A 19,921-nucleotide genomic window follows, 5' to 3' on the forward strand; every position below is an offset into this window, starting at 1 on the left:
AAGATTGGGGATATGTTTCAGAGACTCCCTACACCATTTGGACTTTGTCATGTGCTGGTTACACGGATGCAGGGCTTGTTACAGTAGCAGTGCAGTTTGTAGTGTTGTGTCCTTTTACGAGCTAGTGACTACATCACCCAGCATGCTCTGCTCGTGAACAGTGTCTCCGTCTAGTGTAGCACATGATGCAGATCACTCCTATGTTTATTATAGGGTCTCCGGTGGACTTCCAGCCTGTAATACTAAAAGAAGCTCCATCTTTGACACTGGAACCTAAACGAGCACCGCCTCCAAGACCTGGTGCCCCACCAGCACGTCCAGCGCCCCCTCAGCGTCCTCCTCCTCCATCAGGTAAGCTAATAGAAGTACCTGTGAGATGTGCAATATGTCACTACAGTATTGATCATCCTGTTACTTAGCAGTGATAACGTGCTATGTACCCCAAAACATGATTTTACTAAAAATTCCTATACGCTCCTTCCTTTGTACTTGTGACTCCCTTGATTGGTCCCTGCCTTATGCAATTTTGTCTGCGGTCACACGGGACAAGACGTCATTGTAGGAGGCTGGGAATTTGCGGCTGGAGATCACACTTTGGTTTCTGGGGGAATTTTGGCACAAATAATACCTTTTCAGGTGAAGTACTGGTTCTCCATGGAGACCTGCTGAGTATGGAGTCTTACAGGCAAGACTTCATGGGAGTAAAGTGTGCGAAGTGGCTCTGCCGCAAAATGCAAAAAAAACGAATCTCACAAGTACCACCCATGAGAGGCAACCCTTTAAGTCAACTCTTTCACGAGACTTGCAACAAGACTCTATATTCAGCTGGTCTGTTCAAGGAGAAGCATTATTTCCTCCTCTTTGCTTCAAGAGTGTTTCATTCCACCAGCCAGAACTGTTTCAGGGTGTTTGCCCCTCATCAGTGTAAAATAGTGTAGAGTCTACACTACTCTACGCTGATGAGGGGCAAACACCCTGAAACAGTCTGTCTGTAAATTAGTTTTTGGCATTTCATTTATTCCTGGTCATGTGGCAAGGCTTGCTAACCTCTTCGCACATCTATTACCAGCTAGGAAATATTAAAATTTTCTTTTTTCTGATCAGTGAAAGTTCAATATATAAAATTATTTAAACTGTGCATTAAATTCTGGCAAAAAAATAAAAACACCCAGATTGTCATTTTTCAGTTGCTGCATTTTTTTTTTTTTTATAGATTTGATATCTCTGAAATTGTACTTATCTGGAGAATAGTGTCGCTAGGCCATTTTGTACCGTGAACTGAATGCCGCAAAAACTCAAAAATCAATGGCGGAATTGCATTTTTTATTTTTTTTTAACCATTTTTCCTAACTTTGAATTTCTTCCCTTTTTCTGTTGCATTATATGATAAAGTGAATGGGGTCAATCAAAACTACAACTTGACCCGCTAGAAAAAAATAAATAAATTTGGCCTCGAGTTAAATAAGAATGTCAAGAACGATCAGGCATATCGATCCTGTATATTGACTGATGCTTGGCAAGGAATGATCATTATGTGACATGTATGACGTGACTGGCGATGATTGTGTGCTCCGCGGGGTGTATCGCACACGGTGGGCAGATCGGTGTGTCTCCTATGCCCGCAGTGCTGCCAGATATACAACCCGCTGATCACTCTGCTGATTCACTCTCTATTCTGCTCCCTGCTGCTGCTGTTCTCCAATGCGCCATGTTAAGGTGCTAGAAGCCCTGCGCCCGCTAGGAAAGAGATCGGAGGTAATGGTGGCATCCCATTGTCTCCTGTGCTGAATGGAAATTGGGCAGCTGCCCGGTTTACGTTTCCACTCCCTTTCCTGCATCATTCATGTAGTGTTGTTACTGTGTGCCATCCACCATGTCTCGTCAGGTCTACAACACATATAGTCAGCGCTGTACACAACCCACAGCATTATGGATGACCTAGTCAATCTGGTATGCTATTAACATCATCATACCTCAAAATGCCGTGCAATGGTGATCTTACCCATCAAGCGGTGCTCCAGCTCCAATATCCTATCCAATATGTAGTGGAAGTAATAATAATGTTAGCAAATACCTCCAATTAGAAACGTAGTATAGTTCTTCTGATTAGCTATGTCACTTACCTCATGTGCAGGCATTGCAGTATTTTAGGTATCCATGGCTATGACCGCTTACTTACTGTCACTATATCAGTGGCCGTAACCATGGATACCTACAGTAAGCTACTGCAATGCCCTGCACATGGGATAAGCTACATAGCGAATCAGAAGAACTAGACTACATTTCTAATTGGAGGTATTTGCTATTATTATTTATTATTAATAATATTATTCCTAACTACATATTGGGATAGGATCATGAAGAGAATACACAAATTCAGTTGTTCCACAGCAAAATCCCCACATGAGTCCTAAGTGGCCAAGTTCACCCTCTATGCATTGAAAGGGGAAAAATATGCCATCAAAATCCACAGAATTTCCACAAGAGAATAAGCACGGCACAGATCTTTCCTTTCTGTACATGGACATCACATTGGCTCAGTGGTTAGCATGTTCTTCTTGCTGTCCTCTGTTCAACTCCAAAGTCAACACCTATACAGTGGAGATGTAAAGTCTACACACCCCTGTTAAAATGACAGTTTTTTGTCATGTAAATAAAAATCATAACAAGAGGAAACATTTCACGGCTTTTCCACATTTTAATGTTACCTAAAATCTGTACAAATACATTTAAAACTTTTCAGGACTAAAAATAAACTAAAATAATGTGGTTGCATAAATATGCACACCCTTAATCTAACAATTTGTTAAAGTTCCCTTTTAATATATGACATCATTCAGTGTTTTTGGGTAAGTCTATCAGCGTGGCACATCTAGAGTTGGTGATCTTTGCCCACTCTTCCTTCCAGTAGCTCCAAATCTGTCAGGTTACGGGAGCATCTCCTGTGTACAGCGCCCTCTTCAGGTCAACCACAGATTTTCAGTTGGATTCAGGTCTGGGTTTTTGTTGGGCCATTCCAACACTCTGAACTTTTTCTGGTGAATCCATTCTTTTGTTGGTTTGGAGGTCGTTGTCGTGCTAAAAGGGGAAATTCCTCTTTATCTTCAGCTTTTTAGCAGAGGCCCGAAGAATTTGTTGCAAAATTGACTGATATTTACAACTGTTCAGATATAAGTTCACCTTGACTAAAGCCCCAGTTCCAGCTGCTGAAAGACAGCCCCAAATCTGCCTCCGCCATGCTTCACTGTGGATATGGTGTTTTTTTTTGTGATGCGCGTATTGGTTTTGCACCATACATAACTTTTGGCATTTTTGGATGAAAAATTCAATATTGGCCTCCTGAGACCATAATGTGTTTTTCCACATGCTTTTGTCAGACTTCATGTAGGTTTTGGCAAAATCATAACTGTGCTTGGATGTTTTACAAAGACTTTTGTCTTGCCACCTTACCCCACAGGCCAGACATTTGCAGAATATGGGAGATTGTTGACACATGCAGTACACAACCAGTACTAGCCAAAGACGCCTTCCACGCCTTATGTTGCTGTAACCATTTTGGCAGCCTCCTGGCCAATTTTCTTATTGTCTTTACATCAATTTTTGAGGGACGTCCAGTTATAGGTAATGTCACTTCTGTGGCAAATTTGAGCAACTTCTTGATGATCATCTTCACAGCGTTCAATGGTATATCTCCTTGGAATTTTTTTTGTACCCTTGTCGTGACTGATCTCTTTTAACAATGGGATCCTTTTGCTGTGTTGTAAGCTGTGACGGATCATGGCTTTTGCTGTGTTGTCAACTGTTTACAGCTTTTGCTATAAAACGCAACTAAGAAAATGTCAGGAAAATCCTTATGGAAAAGTTAAACATAATATGGGGTTAATCAGAATCACTGTAAAGAATGGCATCTGTATACTGACTACTATGTAATGTGAGTGTAAATGTGATTGGCTAATTCTGAACACAAACACATCCCCAATTATAAGGGGGAGTTCACACTTATGCAACCACATTATTTTAGTTTTATGGTCTTCCTCAAAATTAATTACATTTTTCTCACTTGAATTGAACAGATTATGGGTGAAAGTAAAGGTGGAAAAAATGCCGATATAATTCTTCTTGGTGTGATTTTAGTTATTTTTTTTCGATCACAAAAACCTGGTATTTTAACAGGGGTGTGTAGACTTTTTAGATTTACAGTATATACAGTTTCTCATTTTTGGGCTGCTTTTGCAGAACATGTTGGCGCCATATACGCAACAAAAATAAATACTGTAATTTGCTGTTGATAATCTGCACATCTGGACTCGCCTCCCCCCATCCTAGGAATGACATACCGTCCCAATACACCGCACACAGTAGGACACTCCCATTAGGACTTTAGTTAATGTCTGTCTCTATGTGATGCCGTCTTTCCCTGTGACCTGTCTCTGTGACGCTCCAGATATTATGATCTGTCTCTAAAATCTTTAGTGTCTTTTCTCTCTTTTAACAAGGTGCGGGTGCTCCTCCCAGCCCGGGGGCAGCTCGCAGAGATGCAGAAGGTAACTGTGCCGCCATACTGTGAACCGCATGAGCGTGCCAAGCATGTGACATAGAAATGCTCTGCACTAATATTATTTAGATCGGAAGGGTTTTCCAGGCAAATGATGCTGATCATTTATCCTTTGGATAGGTCGTTGGCATCAGATCTGTGGGGGTCCTATTTGGTGGGTGTTGGACCCCGCATGGACCTGATACTGATAACCTAGCCATAGAAAGGTCATCAACATCATTATACCAGGCAACTAATAGTTTAGCTTAACAATAATTTACCCCCTAAAATAATAATTTCCTTATGAATCTGTGCATCTAAAATGCAAAAAATGTGTAACTTTTTCCTGCAGGCCTTGGCAAAAAAAAAAAAAAAAGTTCTGCCGTTTTGTGTCTGCAGCTCCATGCTCACAGACCACATAAAGCCTGTGTAATCCAGTCCTGCAGTCATACTATCAGTTTGCCGGTGAAGGGGTATATGATTACAGGATCAGACTACACAGTTTGTGTGTAGTCTGTTACCATGGAAACACAAAGTTGGCCTGGAGCAGCATACACAAAATGATAGCTTAGTTTTAAGCATGAATTACTGCATGATCGCTTAATGTCCATCTGAAATGCATTGATGGCATGGATCTATTTAAGTGGAAGTGTTTTATTATTTTACTTATTTGGCGCTATTTTCTCTTACTTTCTTCCATTGCTTAGTTACTTATTAATACTAGGATTCATGGCAGCAGGGAACCAATAATCCGATCTGCTGAGCACTGGTACCAGCTAGACCGCCAACGTAAATGTGCATTGGCATACAATACACTAATCACTAATTTTGGATACTCAGGAGAAGGCTAAAGGGTTATTGGCATTCTGTGCCTAGAAGAAAAATAAATTCTTACATGCACATTTCAATTATGTCAAAAATGGAGGGATGGACGTTGGCAGAAATCTCTGCAATATCTGAATAATTGGATCTGCTTGATCTCTTATGGCCTATAAAGGTTTGCGATGGAACAACTTGTTTAAAATGTGGCACAGCCTCATTTGTCAAAACTGTCTAATGGCGGGGGACTCTTTGGCTGCCCGGGGGTCTCTTTGGCTGCCCGGGGGTCTCTTTGGCTGCCCGGGCGTCTCTTTGGCTGCCCGGGCGTCTCTTTGGCTGCCCGGGGGTCTCTTTGGCTGCCCGGGGGTCTCTTTGGCTGCCCGGGGGTCTCTTTGGCTGCCCGGGGGTCTCTTTGGCTGCCCGGGGGTCTCTTTGGCTGCCCGGGGGTCTCTTTGGCTGCCCGGGGGTCTCTTTGGCTGCCCGGGAGTCTCTTTGGCTGCCCGGGAGTCTCTTTGGCTGCCCGGGAGTCTCTTTGGCTGCCCGGGAGTCTCTTTGGCTGCCCGGGAGTCTCTTTGGCTGCCCGGGAGTCTCTTTGGCTGCCCGGGAGTCTCTTTGGCTGCCCGGGAGTCTCTTTGGCTGCCCGGGAGTCTCTTTGGCTGCCCGGGAGTCTCTTTGGCTGCCCGGGAGTCTCTTTGGCTGCCCGGGAGTCTCTTTGGCTGCCCGGGAGTCTCTTTGGCTGCCCGGGAGTCTCTTTGGCTGCCCGGGAGTCTCTTTGGCTGCCCGGGAGTCTCTTTGGCTGCCCGGGAGTCTCTTTGGCTGCCCGGGAGTCTCTTTGGCTGCCCGGGAGTCTCTTTGGCTGCCCGGGAGTCTCTTTGGCTGCCCGGGAGTCTCCTTGCCATGTTATGGTATGTTGGGTCAATACTAGGAGGAAGAGAATTGACCGACGTAATATGTGGAATTCATTATTTTGTAGAATTTTATTGCAGATTCTGTTCATTGCGTTGCAGTGAATGGAATCGGTGGTGAAAGTCCGCAGCGTGTCTACAATCCATAGCAGAATTTTCTTTTATACTGTGAGCAGATAAGGGTTTACATTTTACTGTAGTTAGTTGAGCAATTTTAGTGTAAATTCCAAGAGCAAAATTCTGCAACAATTGTCCGCAAGAATAAAGCCTTAAAGGGTACCCATCTGTTTATTTAATATCTAGGGGTTAGTTTGTTTTTTCAAGAAGTGCAGCTGATCGTTGGGGGTCTGGTCCTAACATTGCTCAAATAAACCCTCTAGTCTGCAAGTCTGTACACAGATTGGAGCCCTTCTGCATGCTGAGCGACTAGTGATGAGCTAAGGACCTGGACTTGCGGTTCATGTTAGGAATGGACTAGATGTTAAATAGGAAGTGTATTTTCAACAAACTCTGCATAAATCAGTAGTGCAGGCGAATATAAGAAACTTTGTAATACAGGTGCATCTCACTAAATTATAATATCATCAAAAAGTTAATTTATTTCAGTTCTTAAATACAAAAAGTGGAACTCGTATATTATATAGAGTCATTATAAACAGAGTGATCTATTTCAAGTGTTTATTTCTGTTAATGTTGATTATAGTTTACAACCAAAGTAAACAAAAAGTCATTATCTCAGTAAATTAGAATAATTTATAACAAGAGCTTGAAAAATGTTCTTAAAATCCGAAATGTTGGCCTACTGAAATGTCTGTTCAGTAAATGTCCTCAATACTTGGTCGGGCTCCTTTTGCATCAATTACTGCATCAATGCGGCAATGTGGCATGGAGGCGATCAGCCTGTGGCACTGCTGAGGTGTTATGGAAGCCCAGGTTGCTTTGATGGCAGCCTTCAGCTCGTCTGCATTGTTGGGTCTGGTGTCACGCCAGGTGTGGGAAAGACTTAGCGCAACACAGAGGGAAAAGGGAAAGGGAGCACAGACACTAGGGGAAGTGGAGACCTCCTAGTCTGATCTGGCGTCACCCTGTCTCAACTATCGTCCCTATATTGCCTCTTCAGCAATCGCCGGACGCATGCCTAGCCCTACTTTCCCTGGCGTATGGCTACGGCTAGGAATGGGAGGAGATGGCAGTCAACCTCTGCTAAACTCTATAGACAACAAGGGTGGACAAAACAGAGGAAAAACGGCTTAGCTTTAGATGAACTCCAAATAAGCACTAGGCCTCAAGCTCCAGAGAGGACGAAGTACTGCTCCTGCTAAGCTTCACAAGTAGAAATGAGTATAACCGGCGACTCCCTCTCAGACACACCAGGTATATATACACCCAGGCCAGAGAGCTAATTAGCAAGGGAGAGGTAGCTGCTCGGTTCTAAAGACAGCCTCTTATCTAAGGAGCTGTCTGCAATGCCAAATGTAGAGATCTCCTGCAACCCACTGCAGGGCGATTGTCTGTCACCTGTGACACATCTGTGACATCTGGTGTCTCCTCTTCCTCTTGATAATACCTTATAAATCTATGGGGTTAAGGTCAGGCGGCGAGTTTGGTGGCCAATCAAGCACAGTGATACTGTTGTGTGTAAACCAGGTATTGGTACTTTTGGCAGTGTGGACAGATGCCCAGTCCTGCTGGTGAATGACATTTCCATCTCCAAAAAGCTTGTCGGCAGAGGGAAGCATGAAGTGCTCTAAACTGTCCTGGTAGACGGCTGCGCTCACTTTGTTCTTGATAAAACACAGTGGACCTACACCAGCAGATGACATGGCTCCCCAAACCATCACTGATTGTGGAAACTTCACACTAGACCTCCAGCAGCTTGGATTGTGGCCTCTCCGCTCTTCGCGACCTTGATTTCCAAATGAAGATTGGAACTCTGGGATCTTGTGGAGTGTGTCAGTGACTGCCTTCTGGACATCTGTCAAGTCAGCAGTCTTCCCCATGATTGTGGAGCCTACTGAAACAGACTAAGGGACCTTTTTAAATGCGTAGGAAGCCTTTGCAGGTGTTTTTTGTTAATTATTCTAATTTACTGAGATAATGACTTTTGTGTTTTCATTGGCTGTAAGCCATAATCATCAACATTAACAGAAATAAACACTTGAAATAGATCACTCTGTTTGTAATGACGCTAGATAATATAGGAGTTTCACTTTTTGTATTGAACTGAAATTAACTTTTTGATGATATTCTAATTTAGTGAGCTGCACGTGTATATCTTGGCAAAGAAATCAGCTTCTTTCTTCACTTTCCCATCCCACTGCCTCCTGAATATGTCACCTTGTCCACCAGATCACTGTGGTGTCAGTTAACCCCTTCTATTATACTGTATGAAGAGGGAAGGAGGAGGAGAAAAGAAGAGCATAGTGAGAACCTGCAGAGGCGGACACAAAGATCTGAGCTTTTACCTCACCCCAGAGCTAGATTCACATCTACACTGCTCAGGACTGCTGTATAAATTTTCTCCATGCAGCTGTTGCTTTTGTCTGTGTGCTGAATTTAAAGCAGAGTTACTTATTCTGCAGCTATGAATTCTGCTATATGCTATTATGCATTAACCGCCCAGATTTATGCACAGAATACCTATATTCATGAAAGGTATAAAATGAACAAACACTCCTTTTAAATATTGGAGATTGTTGGAAATCACAAACTCTGTATTTCTTATTCTCACTGGCCCGGAAACGTCTTGGTTGGAGTTAGGACTGCTCTAACACTCGTGTACACACATTGCAGATTATTCTGAAAAGTTTCTTTGAAAGCACAATTTCCTTTTAAATACATTTAAAAAAAGTTTTCTTTAAAGGGGTTGTCTTGTTTCATTGCATAACAAAGCGATGACGCCAAAGGCTGCAGCTTTGTCTACAAAGATCGGTGTCTTGGTCATAATCTGGGAAACAAAGAAACTGATGCAAACATCCCTGCATAAGATGAGGTTGTGTTTCCTGGGGAAGAAACGGTTACACAACCTCTGATTCTTACCAGTGTAGTGCAGTGGTAAAGCGAGGCCGTCATACACGCTGTATAGTGTCCCATGTGGCCTGCACATAATCCAGATCTAGCTTTGTAATAATGTCCATGGCGTCTATGCTGGCACCTGCAGTGTCTTACTATACATAAACTACTAATATAGTAACTTACCCAACTTTTATACTACTTTTGCATCATTAATGCCTTGTTGCTTCTTAGTCCCGTGCCATTAGTCTGTATACAGATATATTTACTTGTATGGAAGCTGATTTTGAGTTTTTGATTTGTCTTTCAGTTCGTGCACAACCTCCTCCCCAGTTTGGAGCCCCCACGGCTGCCGCCTGCTCTTCAGTGAGGCCGGTGAGCAACTTCTGACTGTTTCCTCTATTATTCACCAATGCAGTGGGTATACATGTATTTATACAGAACAGCGGTAAATGTGGTAGTATGAGATGGAAGCAGACGACATGTACATCACAATAAGGAGCTGTTCACATCGTGCTAATAGGTCAGAAAATCTCCACACACCAAACATAAATCATTGTCATATGCATCTGTGTGGCACACCCTTACACACATCCTCTATCGGGTGACAAATCTTATACAGCTGGAAAAAAAAAATAGCGATGTGTTCCTGCCTGATGGATAGCAGAAGGAGGCTGCTTTGGCATCCATCAGGTGTGTAGGAATCTAGGGACTCGTTCAGCATATACGTCATGAGCGGATAATGTTACATATATCACACGTATTGATAGGGTTAAGAAGCGCACCCAGCTAATATTTTTGCCTAATTCCATCTAAATCTGTGTATTGTACTACAAGTGCAATAAACACTTACCAATTGCTGCCTTCTTCAGTTGCCAGCGCTACTCCGTTCCTCCACTAGACAGATTGCCTCCTTCTCCTCCAGTTTCTAGCGCTGCTCTGTTCCTCTTCTAGATAGATTGCAGTCTTCTCCAGCTTCTAACGCTGCTCCATTCCTCTTCTAGATTACTGTCTTCTCCAGCTTCTAGCGCTGCTCCGTTCCTCTTCTAGATAGATTGCAGTCTTCTCCAGCTTCTAGCGCTGCTCCGTTCCTCTTCTAGATTGCAGTCTTCTCCAGCTTCTAGCGCTGCTCCGTTCCTCTTCTAGATTGCAGTCTTCTCCAGCTTCTAGCGCTGCTCCGTTCCTTTTCTAGATAGATTGCAGTCTTCTCCAGCTTCTAGCACTGCTCCGTTCCTCTTCTAGATTGCAGTCTTCTCCAGCTTCTAGCGCTGCTCCATTCCTCTTCTAGATTGCAGTCTTCTCCAGCTTCTAGCGCTGCTTCGTTCCTCTTCTAGATAGATTGCAGTCTTCTCCAGCTTCTAGCGCTGCTCCGTTCCTCTTCTAGATTGCAGTCTTCTCCAGCTTCTAGCGCTGCTCCGTTCCTTTTCTAGATAGATTGCAGTCTTCTCCAGCTTCTAGCGCTGCTTCGTTCCTCTTCTGGACCATGTGACCGCTCTGCAGCTTTGCCGTCTAACAGAGTATCTACTATTTGGAACCGTGCCACTTTTCCAAATGTTGGTCTTTGCAACTAAAAACGAGGATCCATAGACTTGCATTGATAAAGAGACCTCCAGTCCACACATAGACCCCTGTATGATCTCATTGATATGATTTGAGGTCACGTGCCTAGTAGCGGCGATGGAAACCGAGGACGACTGTGATTAGTAAGTATTTCAATGCTCTTAAACTACGTTACCTACAAATGTAGAAGGGATCAGGAAATAGTAATTTAGCTTGGCAAGCTTTTTTAAGAGGGCTAATGAGAACGGTGGGGAAGGGACCTATGTGGCGCAGTGGACACACACAATCGCTGATGCGTCATTCACCCTATGGGGTCCCCGTTCTTAGGATTAGTGAAGGTCAAGAGCAATCGCACATTTTATCGTTTATACTGTAGATACGTGATAAATGTTATATGCGGCATAACAGTTAGACGTGTGGCCTGTGTGAAGTTCACTGTATGACTGCTATTATTTCCCCTAGATCATACCTCCGCGTGCTGGAGTTATTAGTGTCCCCCAAACCCGACAAGCACAGACCAGACCAAATACTGAGGCGCCAGTGAAAGCTGCAGAACCAGCCAAAGGTACGTGTGTGCATCTGAGGAATGAAATGGTTCAGCTGTCCAAGTGTATTCAGGCTCCTCTGACAGACAGCTGCAGCTTGTACTGAACAGTGTGAAATTTTGGCAGCAGCGGAAAGGAGGGACACTGAGGAACTGTCAATCAGGCAAAGTGGGCAGAAATTAAGTTTACACTTTCAGAGAGGATTGTGCAGCCATTCTAACATAAATTTTCAAAGTAAGTATAGCAGCCCCATCAGGTCTAAAAGATCTGTTTATTAAAGCATGCAATTTGTATTGTGAAATATGGTGACAGATCTGCTTTAATGTTCTGGTTCATCAGGTTTTGGTTTTACCCTGATAACCAGGGAAGCGTAGTGCACTATTCTGCTTAGTGAAGAAATGGAAACCTTAGCGAACTCATAACTCCTAGGTGGAATTGGACGTAACTTTATGTCCACTCTTGGGTCCATTAGTATGGAACTCAGTAGCTGGGTAAGCTCCAAGCGCAGTAGTGCCGGTTGTGTTACACTGCCAGCATCTGTCTGTAACCGCAGCTCATATTGCGCCTGTTAACCATTTAGTTGCCGCTGTCAAACGCTGCATTTGGTTGGGCTTCATAGTGATAGGGCGGCAAGGTGGCGCAGTGGTTAGCACAGTACGGTGGCTCAGTGGTTAGCACTGCAGCCTTGCAGCGCTGGGGTCCTGGGTTCAAATCCCACCAAGGACAACATCTGCAAGGAGTTTGTATGTTCTCCCCTTGTTTGCGTGGATTTCCTCCGGGTTCTCCAGTTTCCTCCCACACTCCAAAGACATACTGATAGGGAATCTAGATTGTGAGCCCCGATGGGGACAGCGACGATAATGTATGTAAAGCGCTGCGGAATATGTTAGCGCTATATAAAAATAAAGATTATTATTATTATAGTAGAACATTTATACTTCAGTATTCCCGCATATAGGACAAGCGATCAAAGGATCATAGATTGAAGTCCCGTAAAGGGACTAAAAAATAAAATAAAAAAAGTTGTAAAAAATATTTAAAAAGTAGGAAAAAAAAAAAGTTTTGCCCCCTTTTTTCTTAAGAATAAAGAAAAAAATCCATGTCCGTAAAAGTCCGATCTATCAAAATATAAAAATAATCAACCTGTACGGTAAACATCATAAAGAGAGAAATAAGAAATGTTCTGCTTTTTTATTAACCGTTGTTGTTGTTGTTGTTTAAATAATAAAAAAGGATACAATTTTGATTTGTGCTGACCTGAAGAATCACACTGCCAGGTTCTTTTTACCATACAATGAATGCCTGAAAATCAAAACCCCAAAAAAGACAATGGATACAGCACATTATACCAAGAAGGGGACTAGGATGGGGGACATTATACCAAGAAGGGGACTAGGATGGGGGACATTATACCAAGAAGGGGACTAGGATGGGGGGACATTATACCAAGAAGGGGACTAGGATGGGGGGACATTATATCAAGAAGGGCCTCTCTTGTTATGTACCTGGCTGTCTGCGGTTAGTGTCCGCCCCTGATTTGGAGTTATCTTACAGATTGGAGAGCTGACGGGTTCTCTAGGAGCCACGTTGAGCAGGTTTACCAGAAGGGAACGGACTTGTGACGTTTTTGTGTTTTCTTCTCTTAGCGATTTCATCTCTTCCCGAGCCCTTGAAGCCCCAGCTTGCAGCCCCTCTCCAGCCTAGCCCAACTTCCCAGCCACCCTGCCAAAAACTGCCAGAGCCTCTGTTACCCACAGCGTTGCATCCTACTTCCCAAACACCCCCAGCGCAAAGCCTAGACCCTCCTCCACAACCACCGCCTCGTAGCCGCTCCGCCCAGAACCTGCCTTCAGAGGAAGCACCTTCTCAAGAGGTAGGTCACCTGCTCACCTTGACATAGCTATTACTTTTCTCTGTTATCACTTGTATTCTCTGTTATCAGCCTCAATTCATTTAGGCTGAGGCTGCCAATGTGTATGAGCTGAATGTGCGTCTCTCTTCTATTCTTCATGACTTATCATATACTTTGTATTCTGGGGTTCTGTAGGATCAGACAGCGCCTCTCGTGTTCTCAGGTTGTGTGTGGTATTACAGCTTTGCTCCATTCACTATAATAGGGCTAAGCTGCAATACTAAACGTAACTTGTGGACAAGAAGGAAGTAGCCATGTTTTTCTTATGCTGGAAAACCCCTTTAATTTATTAGTTTATCAATTTTAAGAGCTGGGGCTGGAACTGTACACGGGAAGAACACTTATAATAATAATGTCTGTAAAGCGCTGTGGAATAAATGGCGCTATATAAGTGAGTAAAATAAATAATGTACCAATTATGATACAGAAAGCAAGGAAACAAATACACCTAATATTTTCTAATTTAAAGCGGTTTTCCAGTTTCAGAAAATCCCTGTCTTCTGGTGCAGTGTGTTTTACCCTCCCCAGGTCCAGTGCGGAGTCTCCGTCGCTTCTCCCGGTGTCCACAGGTTGTCTTTAGCATTGCATCTTAGCCATTCACTTTGAGACAACGACTTCAGTTCTTCCATATGAGTCGTATACTGTAAGGAAACATGGCTGACAATAAAGAGACTATTGACCTTTTATTTTCAAGTAACGCAACTCAGCCCATTTGTCATTCCTGACAGTCTGGGTGCTTATGATAAACGCTGTTAGGCAATTTTTCCAATACGATGGATAGTGATGTCCTGCCTAACAACCAGGCTTGAGGGTCAAAACTAAGCCGTGCCTGTAGGGAGCCAACTATAAAGATGTTAGTTGTTTTCGCATCTGAATGAAAAAAAATATATATATCTTAAAGGGATATTCCCATCTCAAAGATCCTATCCCAATATGTAGTAGGTGTAATAATACTATTAGCAAATATCTCCAATTAGAAATGTAATCTAGTTCTTCTGATTTGCTATGTAGCTTACCCCATGTGCAGGGCATTGCAGTAGCTTAGGTATCCATGGTTACGACCACTAAGAGCTGTCTTAACTGTCACTGAGTGATCATAACCATGGATACCCAAGCTACTGCAATGCCCTGCACATGGGGTAAGAGACACAGCGAATCTGAAGAACTATACTGCATTTCTAATTGGAGATATTTGCTATTAATAATAATAATTACACCTACTAACTACTTGGATACGATCTTGAAGATGGGAATACTCCTTTAAGTATCTTTGCCAATATTATTAATAAAAAAATACATACCGTTTTATGTATGGAGCTTCTCCGAAAACCTATGTCTCCATGGCCTAAACCTACAGTGATATTCCTTCTAACCTGTCCTCTACTTCTCTTTAAAGTACATTTAGCTGCAGGATCTGACTACACTGGGTTTCTTTGTAGTCTGTTACCATGGAGACACATGGGTCTGAAGTAAAGCTGTATAGACAAAACGGTAGTCAGTTTTTTTTTTTTTTGTTGTTTGTTTTTTTTTTATCTAGAATTTTTAGAATTCCTTCAGTATGATTTTTAGATCCATCGGAGCAATGTATAAAGCGAGCGCACATAGGATTAAGGCTTTTTAGGAATTTCAGATCTGCATGTTGAGCTTATTACTCTGTGTATATCTGTATCTCTCTTTTCTCATCTTTTTTTCTTTAATATCTGTCTTTTTTATCACTAGCAGGAGCAGCCGTCAGGGTAACAGGTACCTCAGTAATTTACCCCTACTTCCCATACTCCACCTTTTAGCTTCATACGTCTCTCATGTAATAATCCGGATAGCCGTCATTACCTCTGCAGCTCGCCGTCATGATAAAGAAAGGACAATCTATTACTACTTGGTAATCTCTAAATTCTCCTCCAAGATCTGAGAGCTTTTCTTGGCAGCGAGATCTGTCGTTAGTTTGTGCTAGGATCAATGGCTCCTGAAGTCTGTACTAGGCGTGCCCCGCCATCAGCACGAATGGTGGACATGTGCCCGAGATGGCAGTGTATGAATGAGCCCAGTGTATTACATCTCTACTACGCAACGTCAGACTACTACCCGTGCTCTAAAGGTGTTTATTTTAAATAAAAAGATTCCCTAAAGTGGACAATCCCTTTAAATAGGCAAGATGTACAGCTTGCTCATATAATATGGTGCCTTAGTTCTGACAGATGTTTGATCTTGGACGCAGGAGGTCATCAGCGCTGTGTATGGGGGGGCCTAGCTATTGAGATGCACCAGTCGGCCCCCTAAGTACACAGTACTAGTCATGTGCCAATGCAAAAAATGATCTCCTGTGTCAGACTGCTGCTGATCTCTTCCGATCGGGCTACGTTTTGTAAATAAAGCATATAAGGTGGATCTAAAAAGTCTACACACCCCTGTTAAAGTGTCATGTATATAAAACCTACCAAGAATAATCATGTCAGGCCTTTTTCCACCTTTAATGTCATCTATAATCTGTACAAATATATTGAAAAACGAACTGAAATCTTTTCAGGTGGAAAAGCAAAAAGAAAGAACTATAATAATGTGGTTGCATAAATATGCACACCCTTACTCTTTTTTTTAATCCCCTTTTGAATTTATGGCAGCATTCGGCCTTTTGGGTAGGAGTCATGACAATCTTTGCCTACTCTTGCTTGCAGTAGCGCCACGTTTGTCAGATTTCAGGGGCATCTTCTGTGTACAGCGCCCTCCTCAGGTCACCCTCCAATTCATTTGGGTTCTGGCTGGGTCATTCCAAAATCTTCATCTTCCGGTGAAGTCATTCTGTTGATTTGGAGGTATGCATAGGGTCGTTCTTGTGCTGAAAGGTGAAATTCCTTTTCATCTTCAGCTTTTTAGCAGAAATCAGAATGTTTTGTTGCAAAATTGGCTGATATTTAGAACTGTTCATTATTCTCGCCTCCTTAACTAAAGCCCCAGTTCCAGGTGCCGAAAAACAGTCCCAAAGCATAATGCTGTCTCCACCCTCCTTCACTGTGGGTATGGTGTTCTCAAGGTGAAGCACAGTTTTGGCTTTACACCAAACATACCTTTTGGAATTATGGACAAAAAGTTCAATATTGGTCTCATCAGACCATAACACGTTTTCCCACATACTTTTGGCAGACTTGATGTAGGTTTTAGTAAAGCATAACCTCCACGCCCCCACCATGCTTCACTGTGGGTGTGGTGTTTTTCTTTTTGCTGTAAAAACCAGAGTGTTGGCAGGAAAAACACTGCATAAAATACTTGTTTTTACGTGCTTTTTTTACTGGCCTGTTTTTCCCATTCATTTAATTATATGAAAAAAAAAACGCTGAAAAAATTTACATGCTGCACATTTTAAAAAAAAAAATGCTTTGAATGTTCAAGTCTGCAAGGAAAAATAAGAAATGTGTGCTTGAGATTTCAGATTATTTATTCACTTTGCTGGTCCTGTAAAACACTGAGGGTTTTTTTGGCAGCAAAAACGCAACGTGTAAAAAAGTGCCTAAGGGTTAGGATGATATCTGTGCATATATTTAGACAAAAATTTTTACATCTCCTGTGTACCTTTTACTGGTGTCATTTATTGTGATTTATATGTACCCACGTCACTGGTAGTGTATCTCAGTGGTATTCGCATCCATGTACCCTCCCCATCTACCGCCTCCGTCTCTGATCCAGCTTGCTTGGCTAGTGTATCTAAATGGACATCTCATAGACAAATAGAGTGCTGGTGTAAAAGGCAATAGAGGTCCTGCACTCTTTATCAATAGAGGTCCTGCACTCTTTATCAATAGAGGTCCTGCACTCTTTATCATGACTTGTTGCCTGCTGTATCATATTAACCCTTACTGCTGCAGAAATCAGTACGTGCCTAACAAACAGCAGGTGATCGCCAGCTTTGTCATATCATATCCATGAATGAGCAAAAATGGTAAATTAACTGTCTTAATACAGTCATCAAATTCCAATTTCCATGTGGTTTTGTGTTTTTTACATTTAGCGAGTTGTTCCCAATATGAAAAGTCGCCCGCTCCAAAGAATCGGTGGTGCCTTGCTGATCTGACTACTCTGATCCCCAGCAAAGCAGAAAATGGGACTTTGCACAGCCATGTTGGATGACGTGCAGGTGGTCCTGCTCTGCCTCCGCTCCATTCATTGTCAATGGCACTGCTGTTGAAGCGGAGCGATATTTTCAGCAATCCCTTCAACAATGAATGGAGACAGAGCAATGCACACACACACCCCATTCAACACTGGGAGCACAGGGACAAGATATTCGCTGGGGGTCTCGGTGGTTTTACCCCAAGTGATCAGCAAGTTATGCCCTGTCCTATGTATAGGGGAAAACGTGTGATATTGGAACACCTCTTTAAAGGGGTTGTCCATTACTTTTTCTTAGTTTAGCAATGGACCTAAGGTGGTTCTTGCATTAAAAAAAAAACAAATAAATACTCTCCTACGTGACCATCACTGATCCTTCTTACTGCTGAAGGTGTCCTAGGCCGGTGTCCTGGCTTCCAGAAGACCAGGAGGTAACACGCGCAGTAGTATCAAGGAGCAGGGGAGTCCGGTAGGTGAATGTGTTTTTTCTTTATGAACAATTTGTGATCCTAAAAATAAAGTAATGGACTTCCAATTTAAGACTTTAATTTAGTTACACACTCAATACGGGGAAGACAAGGAGATTATTTCTTCCTTTTTGATGTCGTCTGGATCAACATGACATATAGCTGAAGTAATTTGAAAATCATACGCCAACTTACTAATTAGAAAAGCTAAATCCTGTGATTACAGCAGCATCCGCACTGATGGATGCATTGTCGGCGTGCCATGTAATGTCAGCTAGCAGGCTTGTAGTAACAGTGACCGTGACTGCACTGCAGCATTACTGCACCTGTCATGTGGCAGGCAAAACTGATGGGCACATGCCAAGCCTCTCCTTTCAACAAGGGTAAAAAAAAAAATGTTGAATCAGTTTTTTTGTTAGACACCCAGCAATAAAAATTGTTTGTTTTACCAATCAGTCTAAAATATTGATATCCTACTTTTCTCGCACTTCATTAAATCAGATTTAATATCCTGACATTTCCTCATTTCACTCATCTGCTTTACTGTGTAGCCTGGGACTGAATCTGCAGAGTGTAGGCGGGTTAATAACCGCTCTAGTGCACCGCTGAAGGCCGTGACGAGGAAGGATTGCGATGCTTTCTATACAGATCTTCTGTCACTGCCAGGTCATTTTCTATAGGTAGAGCGCGGGCATTAGGCCTACGGTGATGTCCAACTAGACTTTGTATCTGCTCATTCTCAAAATCTATGCTGTGAGTCGGTAGGAAAAAAAGATTTCTGTAAGAATCTCCAAATTGGTCACTGACATAGGTGTAGTTACTTTATTGTGCCCCATATCCTTTACACTCTCCTGTTCCTGTGCTTTGCTTGTGTTCATGGGGTGGACATCAACCCTCCCTCCGCCCCAGTCATTTTAGTACGAAATTATCCCATATAACATCGGCTCCATTCATGTTTTATATCATTGTCTACCGGCGTGATAATAAGACTTAGATGAAGGGAAGCAATCAAGCTGCATCGGTAAAGGTTAGTGACCCTTATATTTTCTATGGAAGAAGTCACTTCTCGTCTTTGCCGTATTGACTGTCGGACCACCCAAAGCTTTTTGGATTCTCATCCCCCAGTTCTTGCATGAATATTGCATGAGGCAGTCAAAGAACGTCAAAAACAAAGACCTGTCATGTGGGGTGGTAGATCTTTTTTCATTTCTGTAGCCAGTGAATGGTGGTATCTTGGTATTTCGGATGTTTTTTATTTTTTTGGATGACTGTTTTCCATCTTGCTCATGTCAGTGTTGGATATACAGTACAGGCCAAAAGTTTGGACACACCTAATTTAAAGATTTTTCTGTATTTTCATAACTATGAAAATTCTACATTCACACTGAAGGCATCAAAACTATGAATTAACACATGTGGAATTATATACTTAACAAAAAAGTGTGAAACAACTGAAAATATGTCTTATATTCTAGGTTCTTCAAAGTAGCCACCTTTTGCTTTGATGACTGCTTTGCACACTCTTGGCATTCTCTTGATGAGCTTCAAGAGGTAGTCACCGGAAATGGTCTTCAACAACCTTGAAGGAGTTCCCAGAGATGCTTAGCACTTGTTGGCCCTTTTGCCTTCACTCTGCGGTCCAGCTCACCTCAAACCATCTCGATTGGGTTCAGGTCTGGTGACTGTGGAGGCCAGGTCATCTGGCGTACCACCCCATCACTCTCCTTCTTGGTCAAATAGCCCTTACACAGCCTGGAGGTGTGTTTGGGGTCATTGTCCTGTTGAAAAATAAATGGTGGTCCAACTAAACGCAAACTGGATGGAATAGCATGCCGCTGCAAGATGCTGTGGTAGCCATGCTGGTTCAGTATGCCTTCAATTTTGAATAAATCCCCAACAGTGTCACCAGCAAAGCACCCCTACACCATCACACCTCCTCCTCCATGCTTCACGGTGGGAACCAGGCATGTAGAGTCCATCCGTTCACCTTTTCTGCATCGCACAAAGACACGGTTGTTGGATCCAAAGATCTCAAATTTGAACTCATCAGACCAAAGCACAGATTT

The 19,921-nt window shown here is 42.7% G+C and overlaps 1 protein-coding gene across 7 annotated transcripts in view; it reads left to right on the forward strand.

Moving 5' to 3' along the window:
• The window catches only part of SYNJ1 (synaptojanin 1), an 81,007-nt gene that overhangs the window by 54,620 nt on the left and 6,466 nt on the right, over positions 1-19,921 (forward strand). For 3 of the 7 annotated variants that reach the window (XM_073668300.1, XM_073668303.1, XM_073668302.1), the window contains 6 exons: positions 214-351; positions 1,717-1,755; positions 4,497-4,544; positions 9,581-9,645; positions 11,293-11,395; positions 13,022-13,248. In XM_073668300.1, coding sequence (XP_073524401.1) covers positions 214-351; positions 1,717-1,755; positions 4,497-4,544; positions 9,581-9,645; positions 11,293-11,395; positions 13,022-13,248 — 620 coding nt within the window. Of the gene's footprint in view, positions 1-213; positions 352-1,716; positions 1,756-4,496; positions 4,545-9,580; positions 9,646-11,292; positions 11,396-13,021; positions 13,249-15,006; positions 15,031-19,921 lie in introns of all 7 variants that reach the window. The other 4 variants (XM_073668306.1, XM_073668307.1, XM_073668304.1 and 1 more) reach the window with 4 other exon arrangements.

Source organism: Phyllobates terribilis, unplaced genomic scaffold (assembly GCF_046119375.1).
Source record: "Phyllobates terribilis strain yellow unplaced genomic scaffold, ASM4611937v1 Scaffold_2__4_contigs__length_985480577, whole genome shotgun sequence".
NCBI lineage: Eukaryota > Metazoa > Chordata > Amphibia > Anura > Dendrobatidae > Phyllobates > Phyllobates terribilis.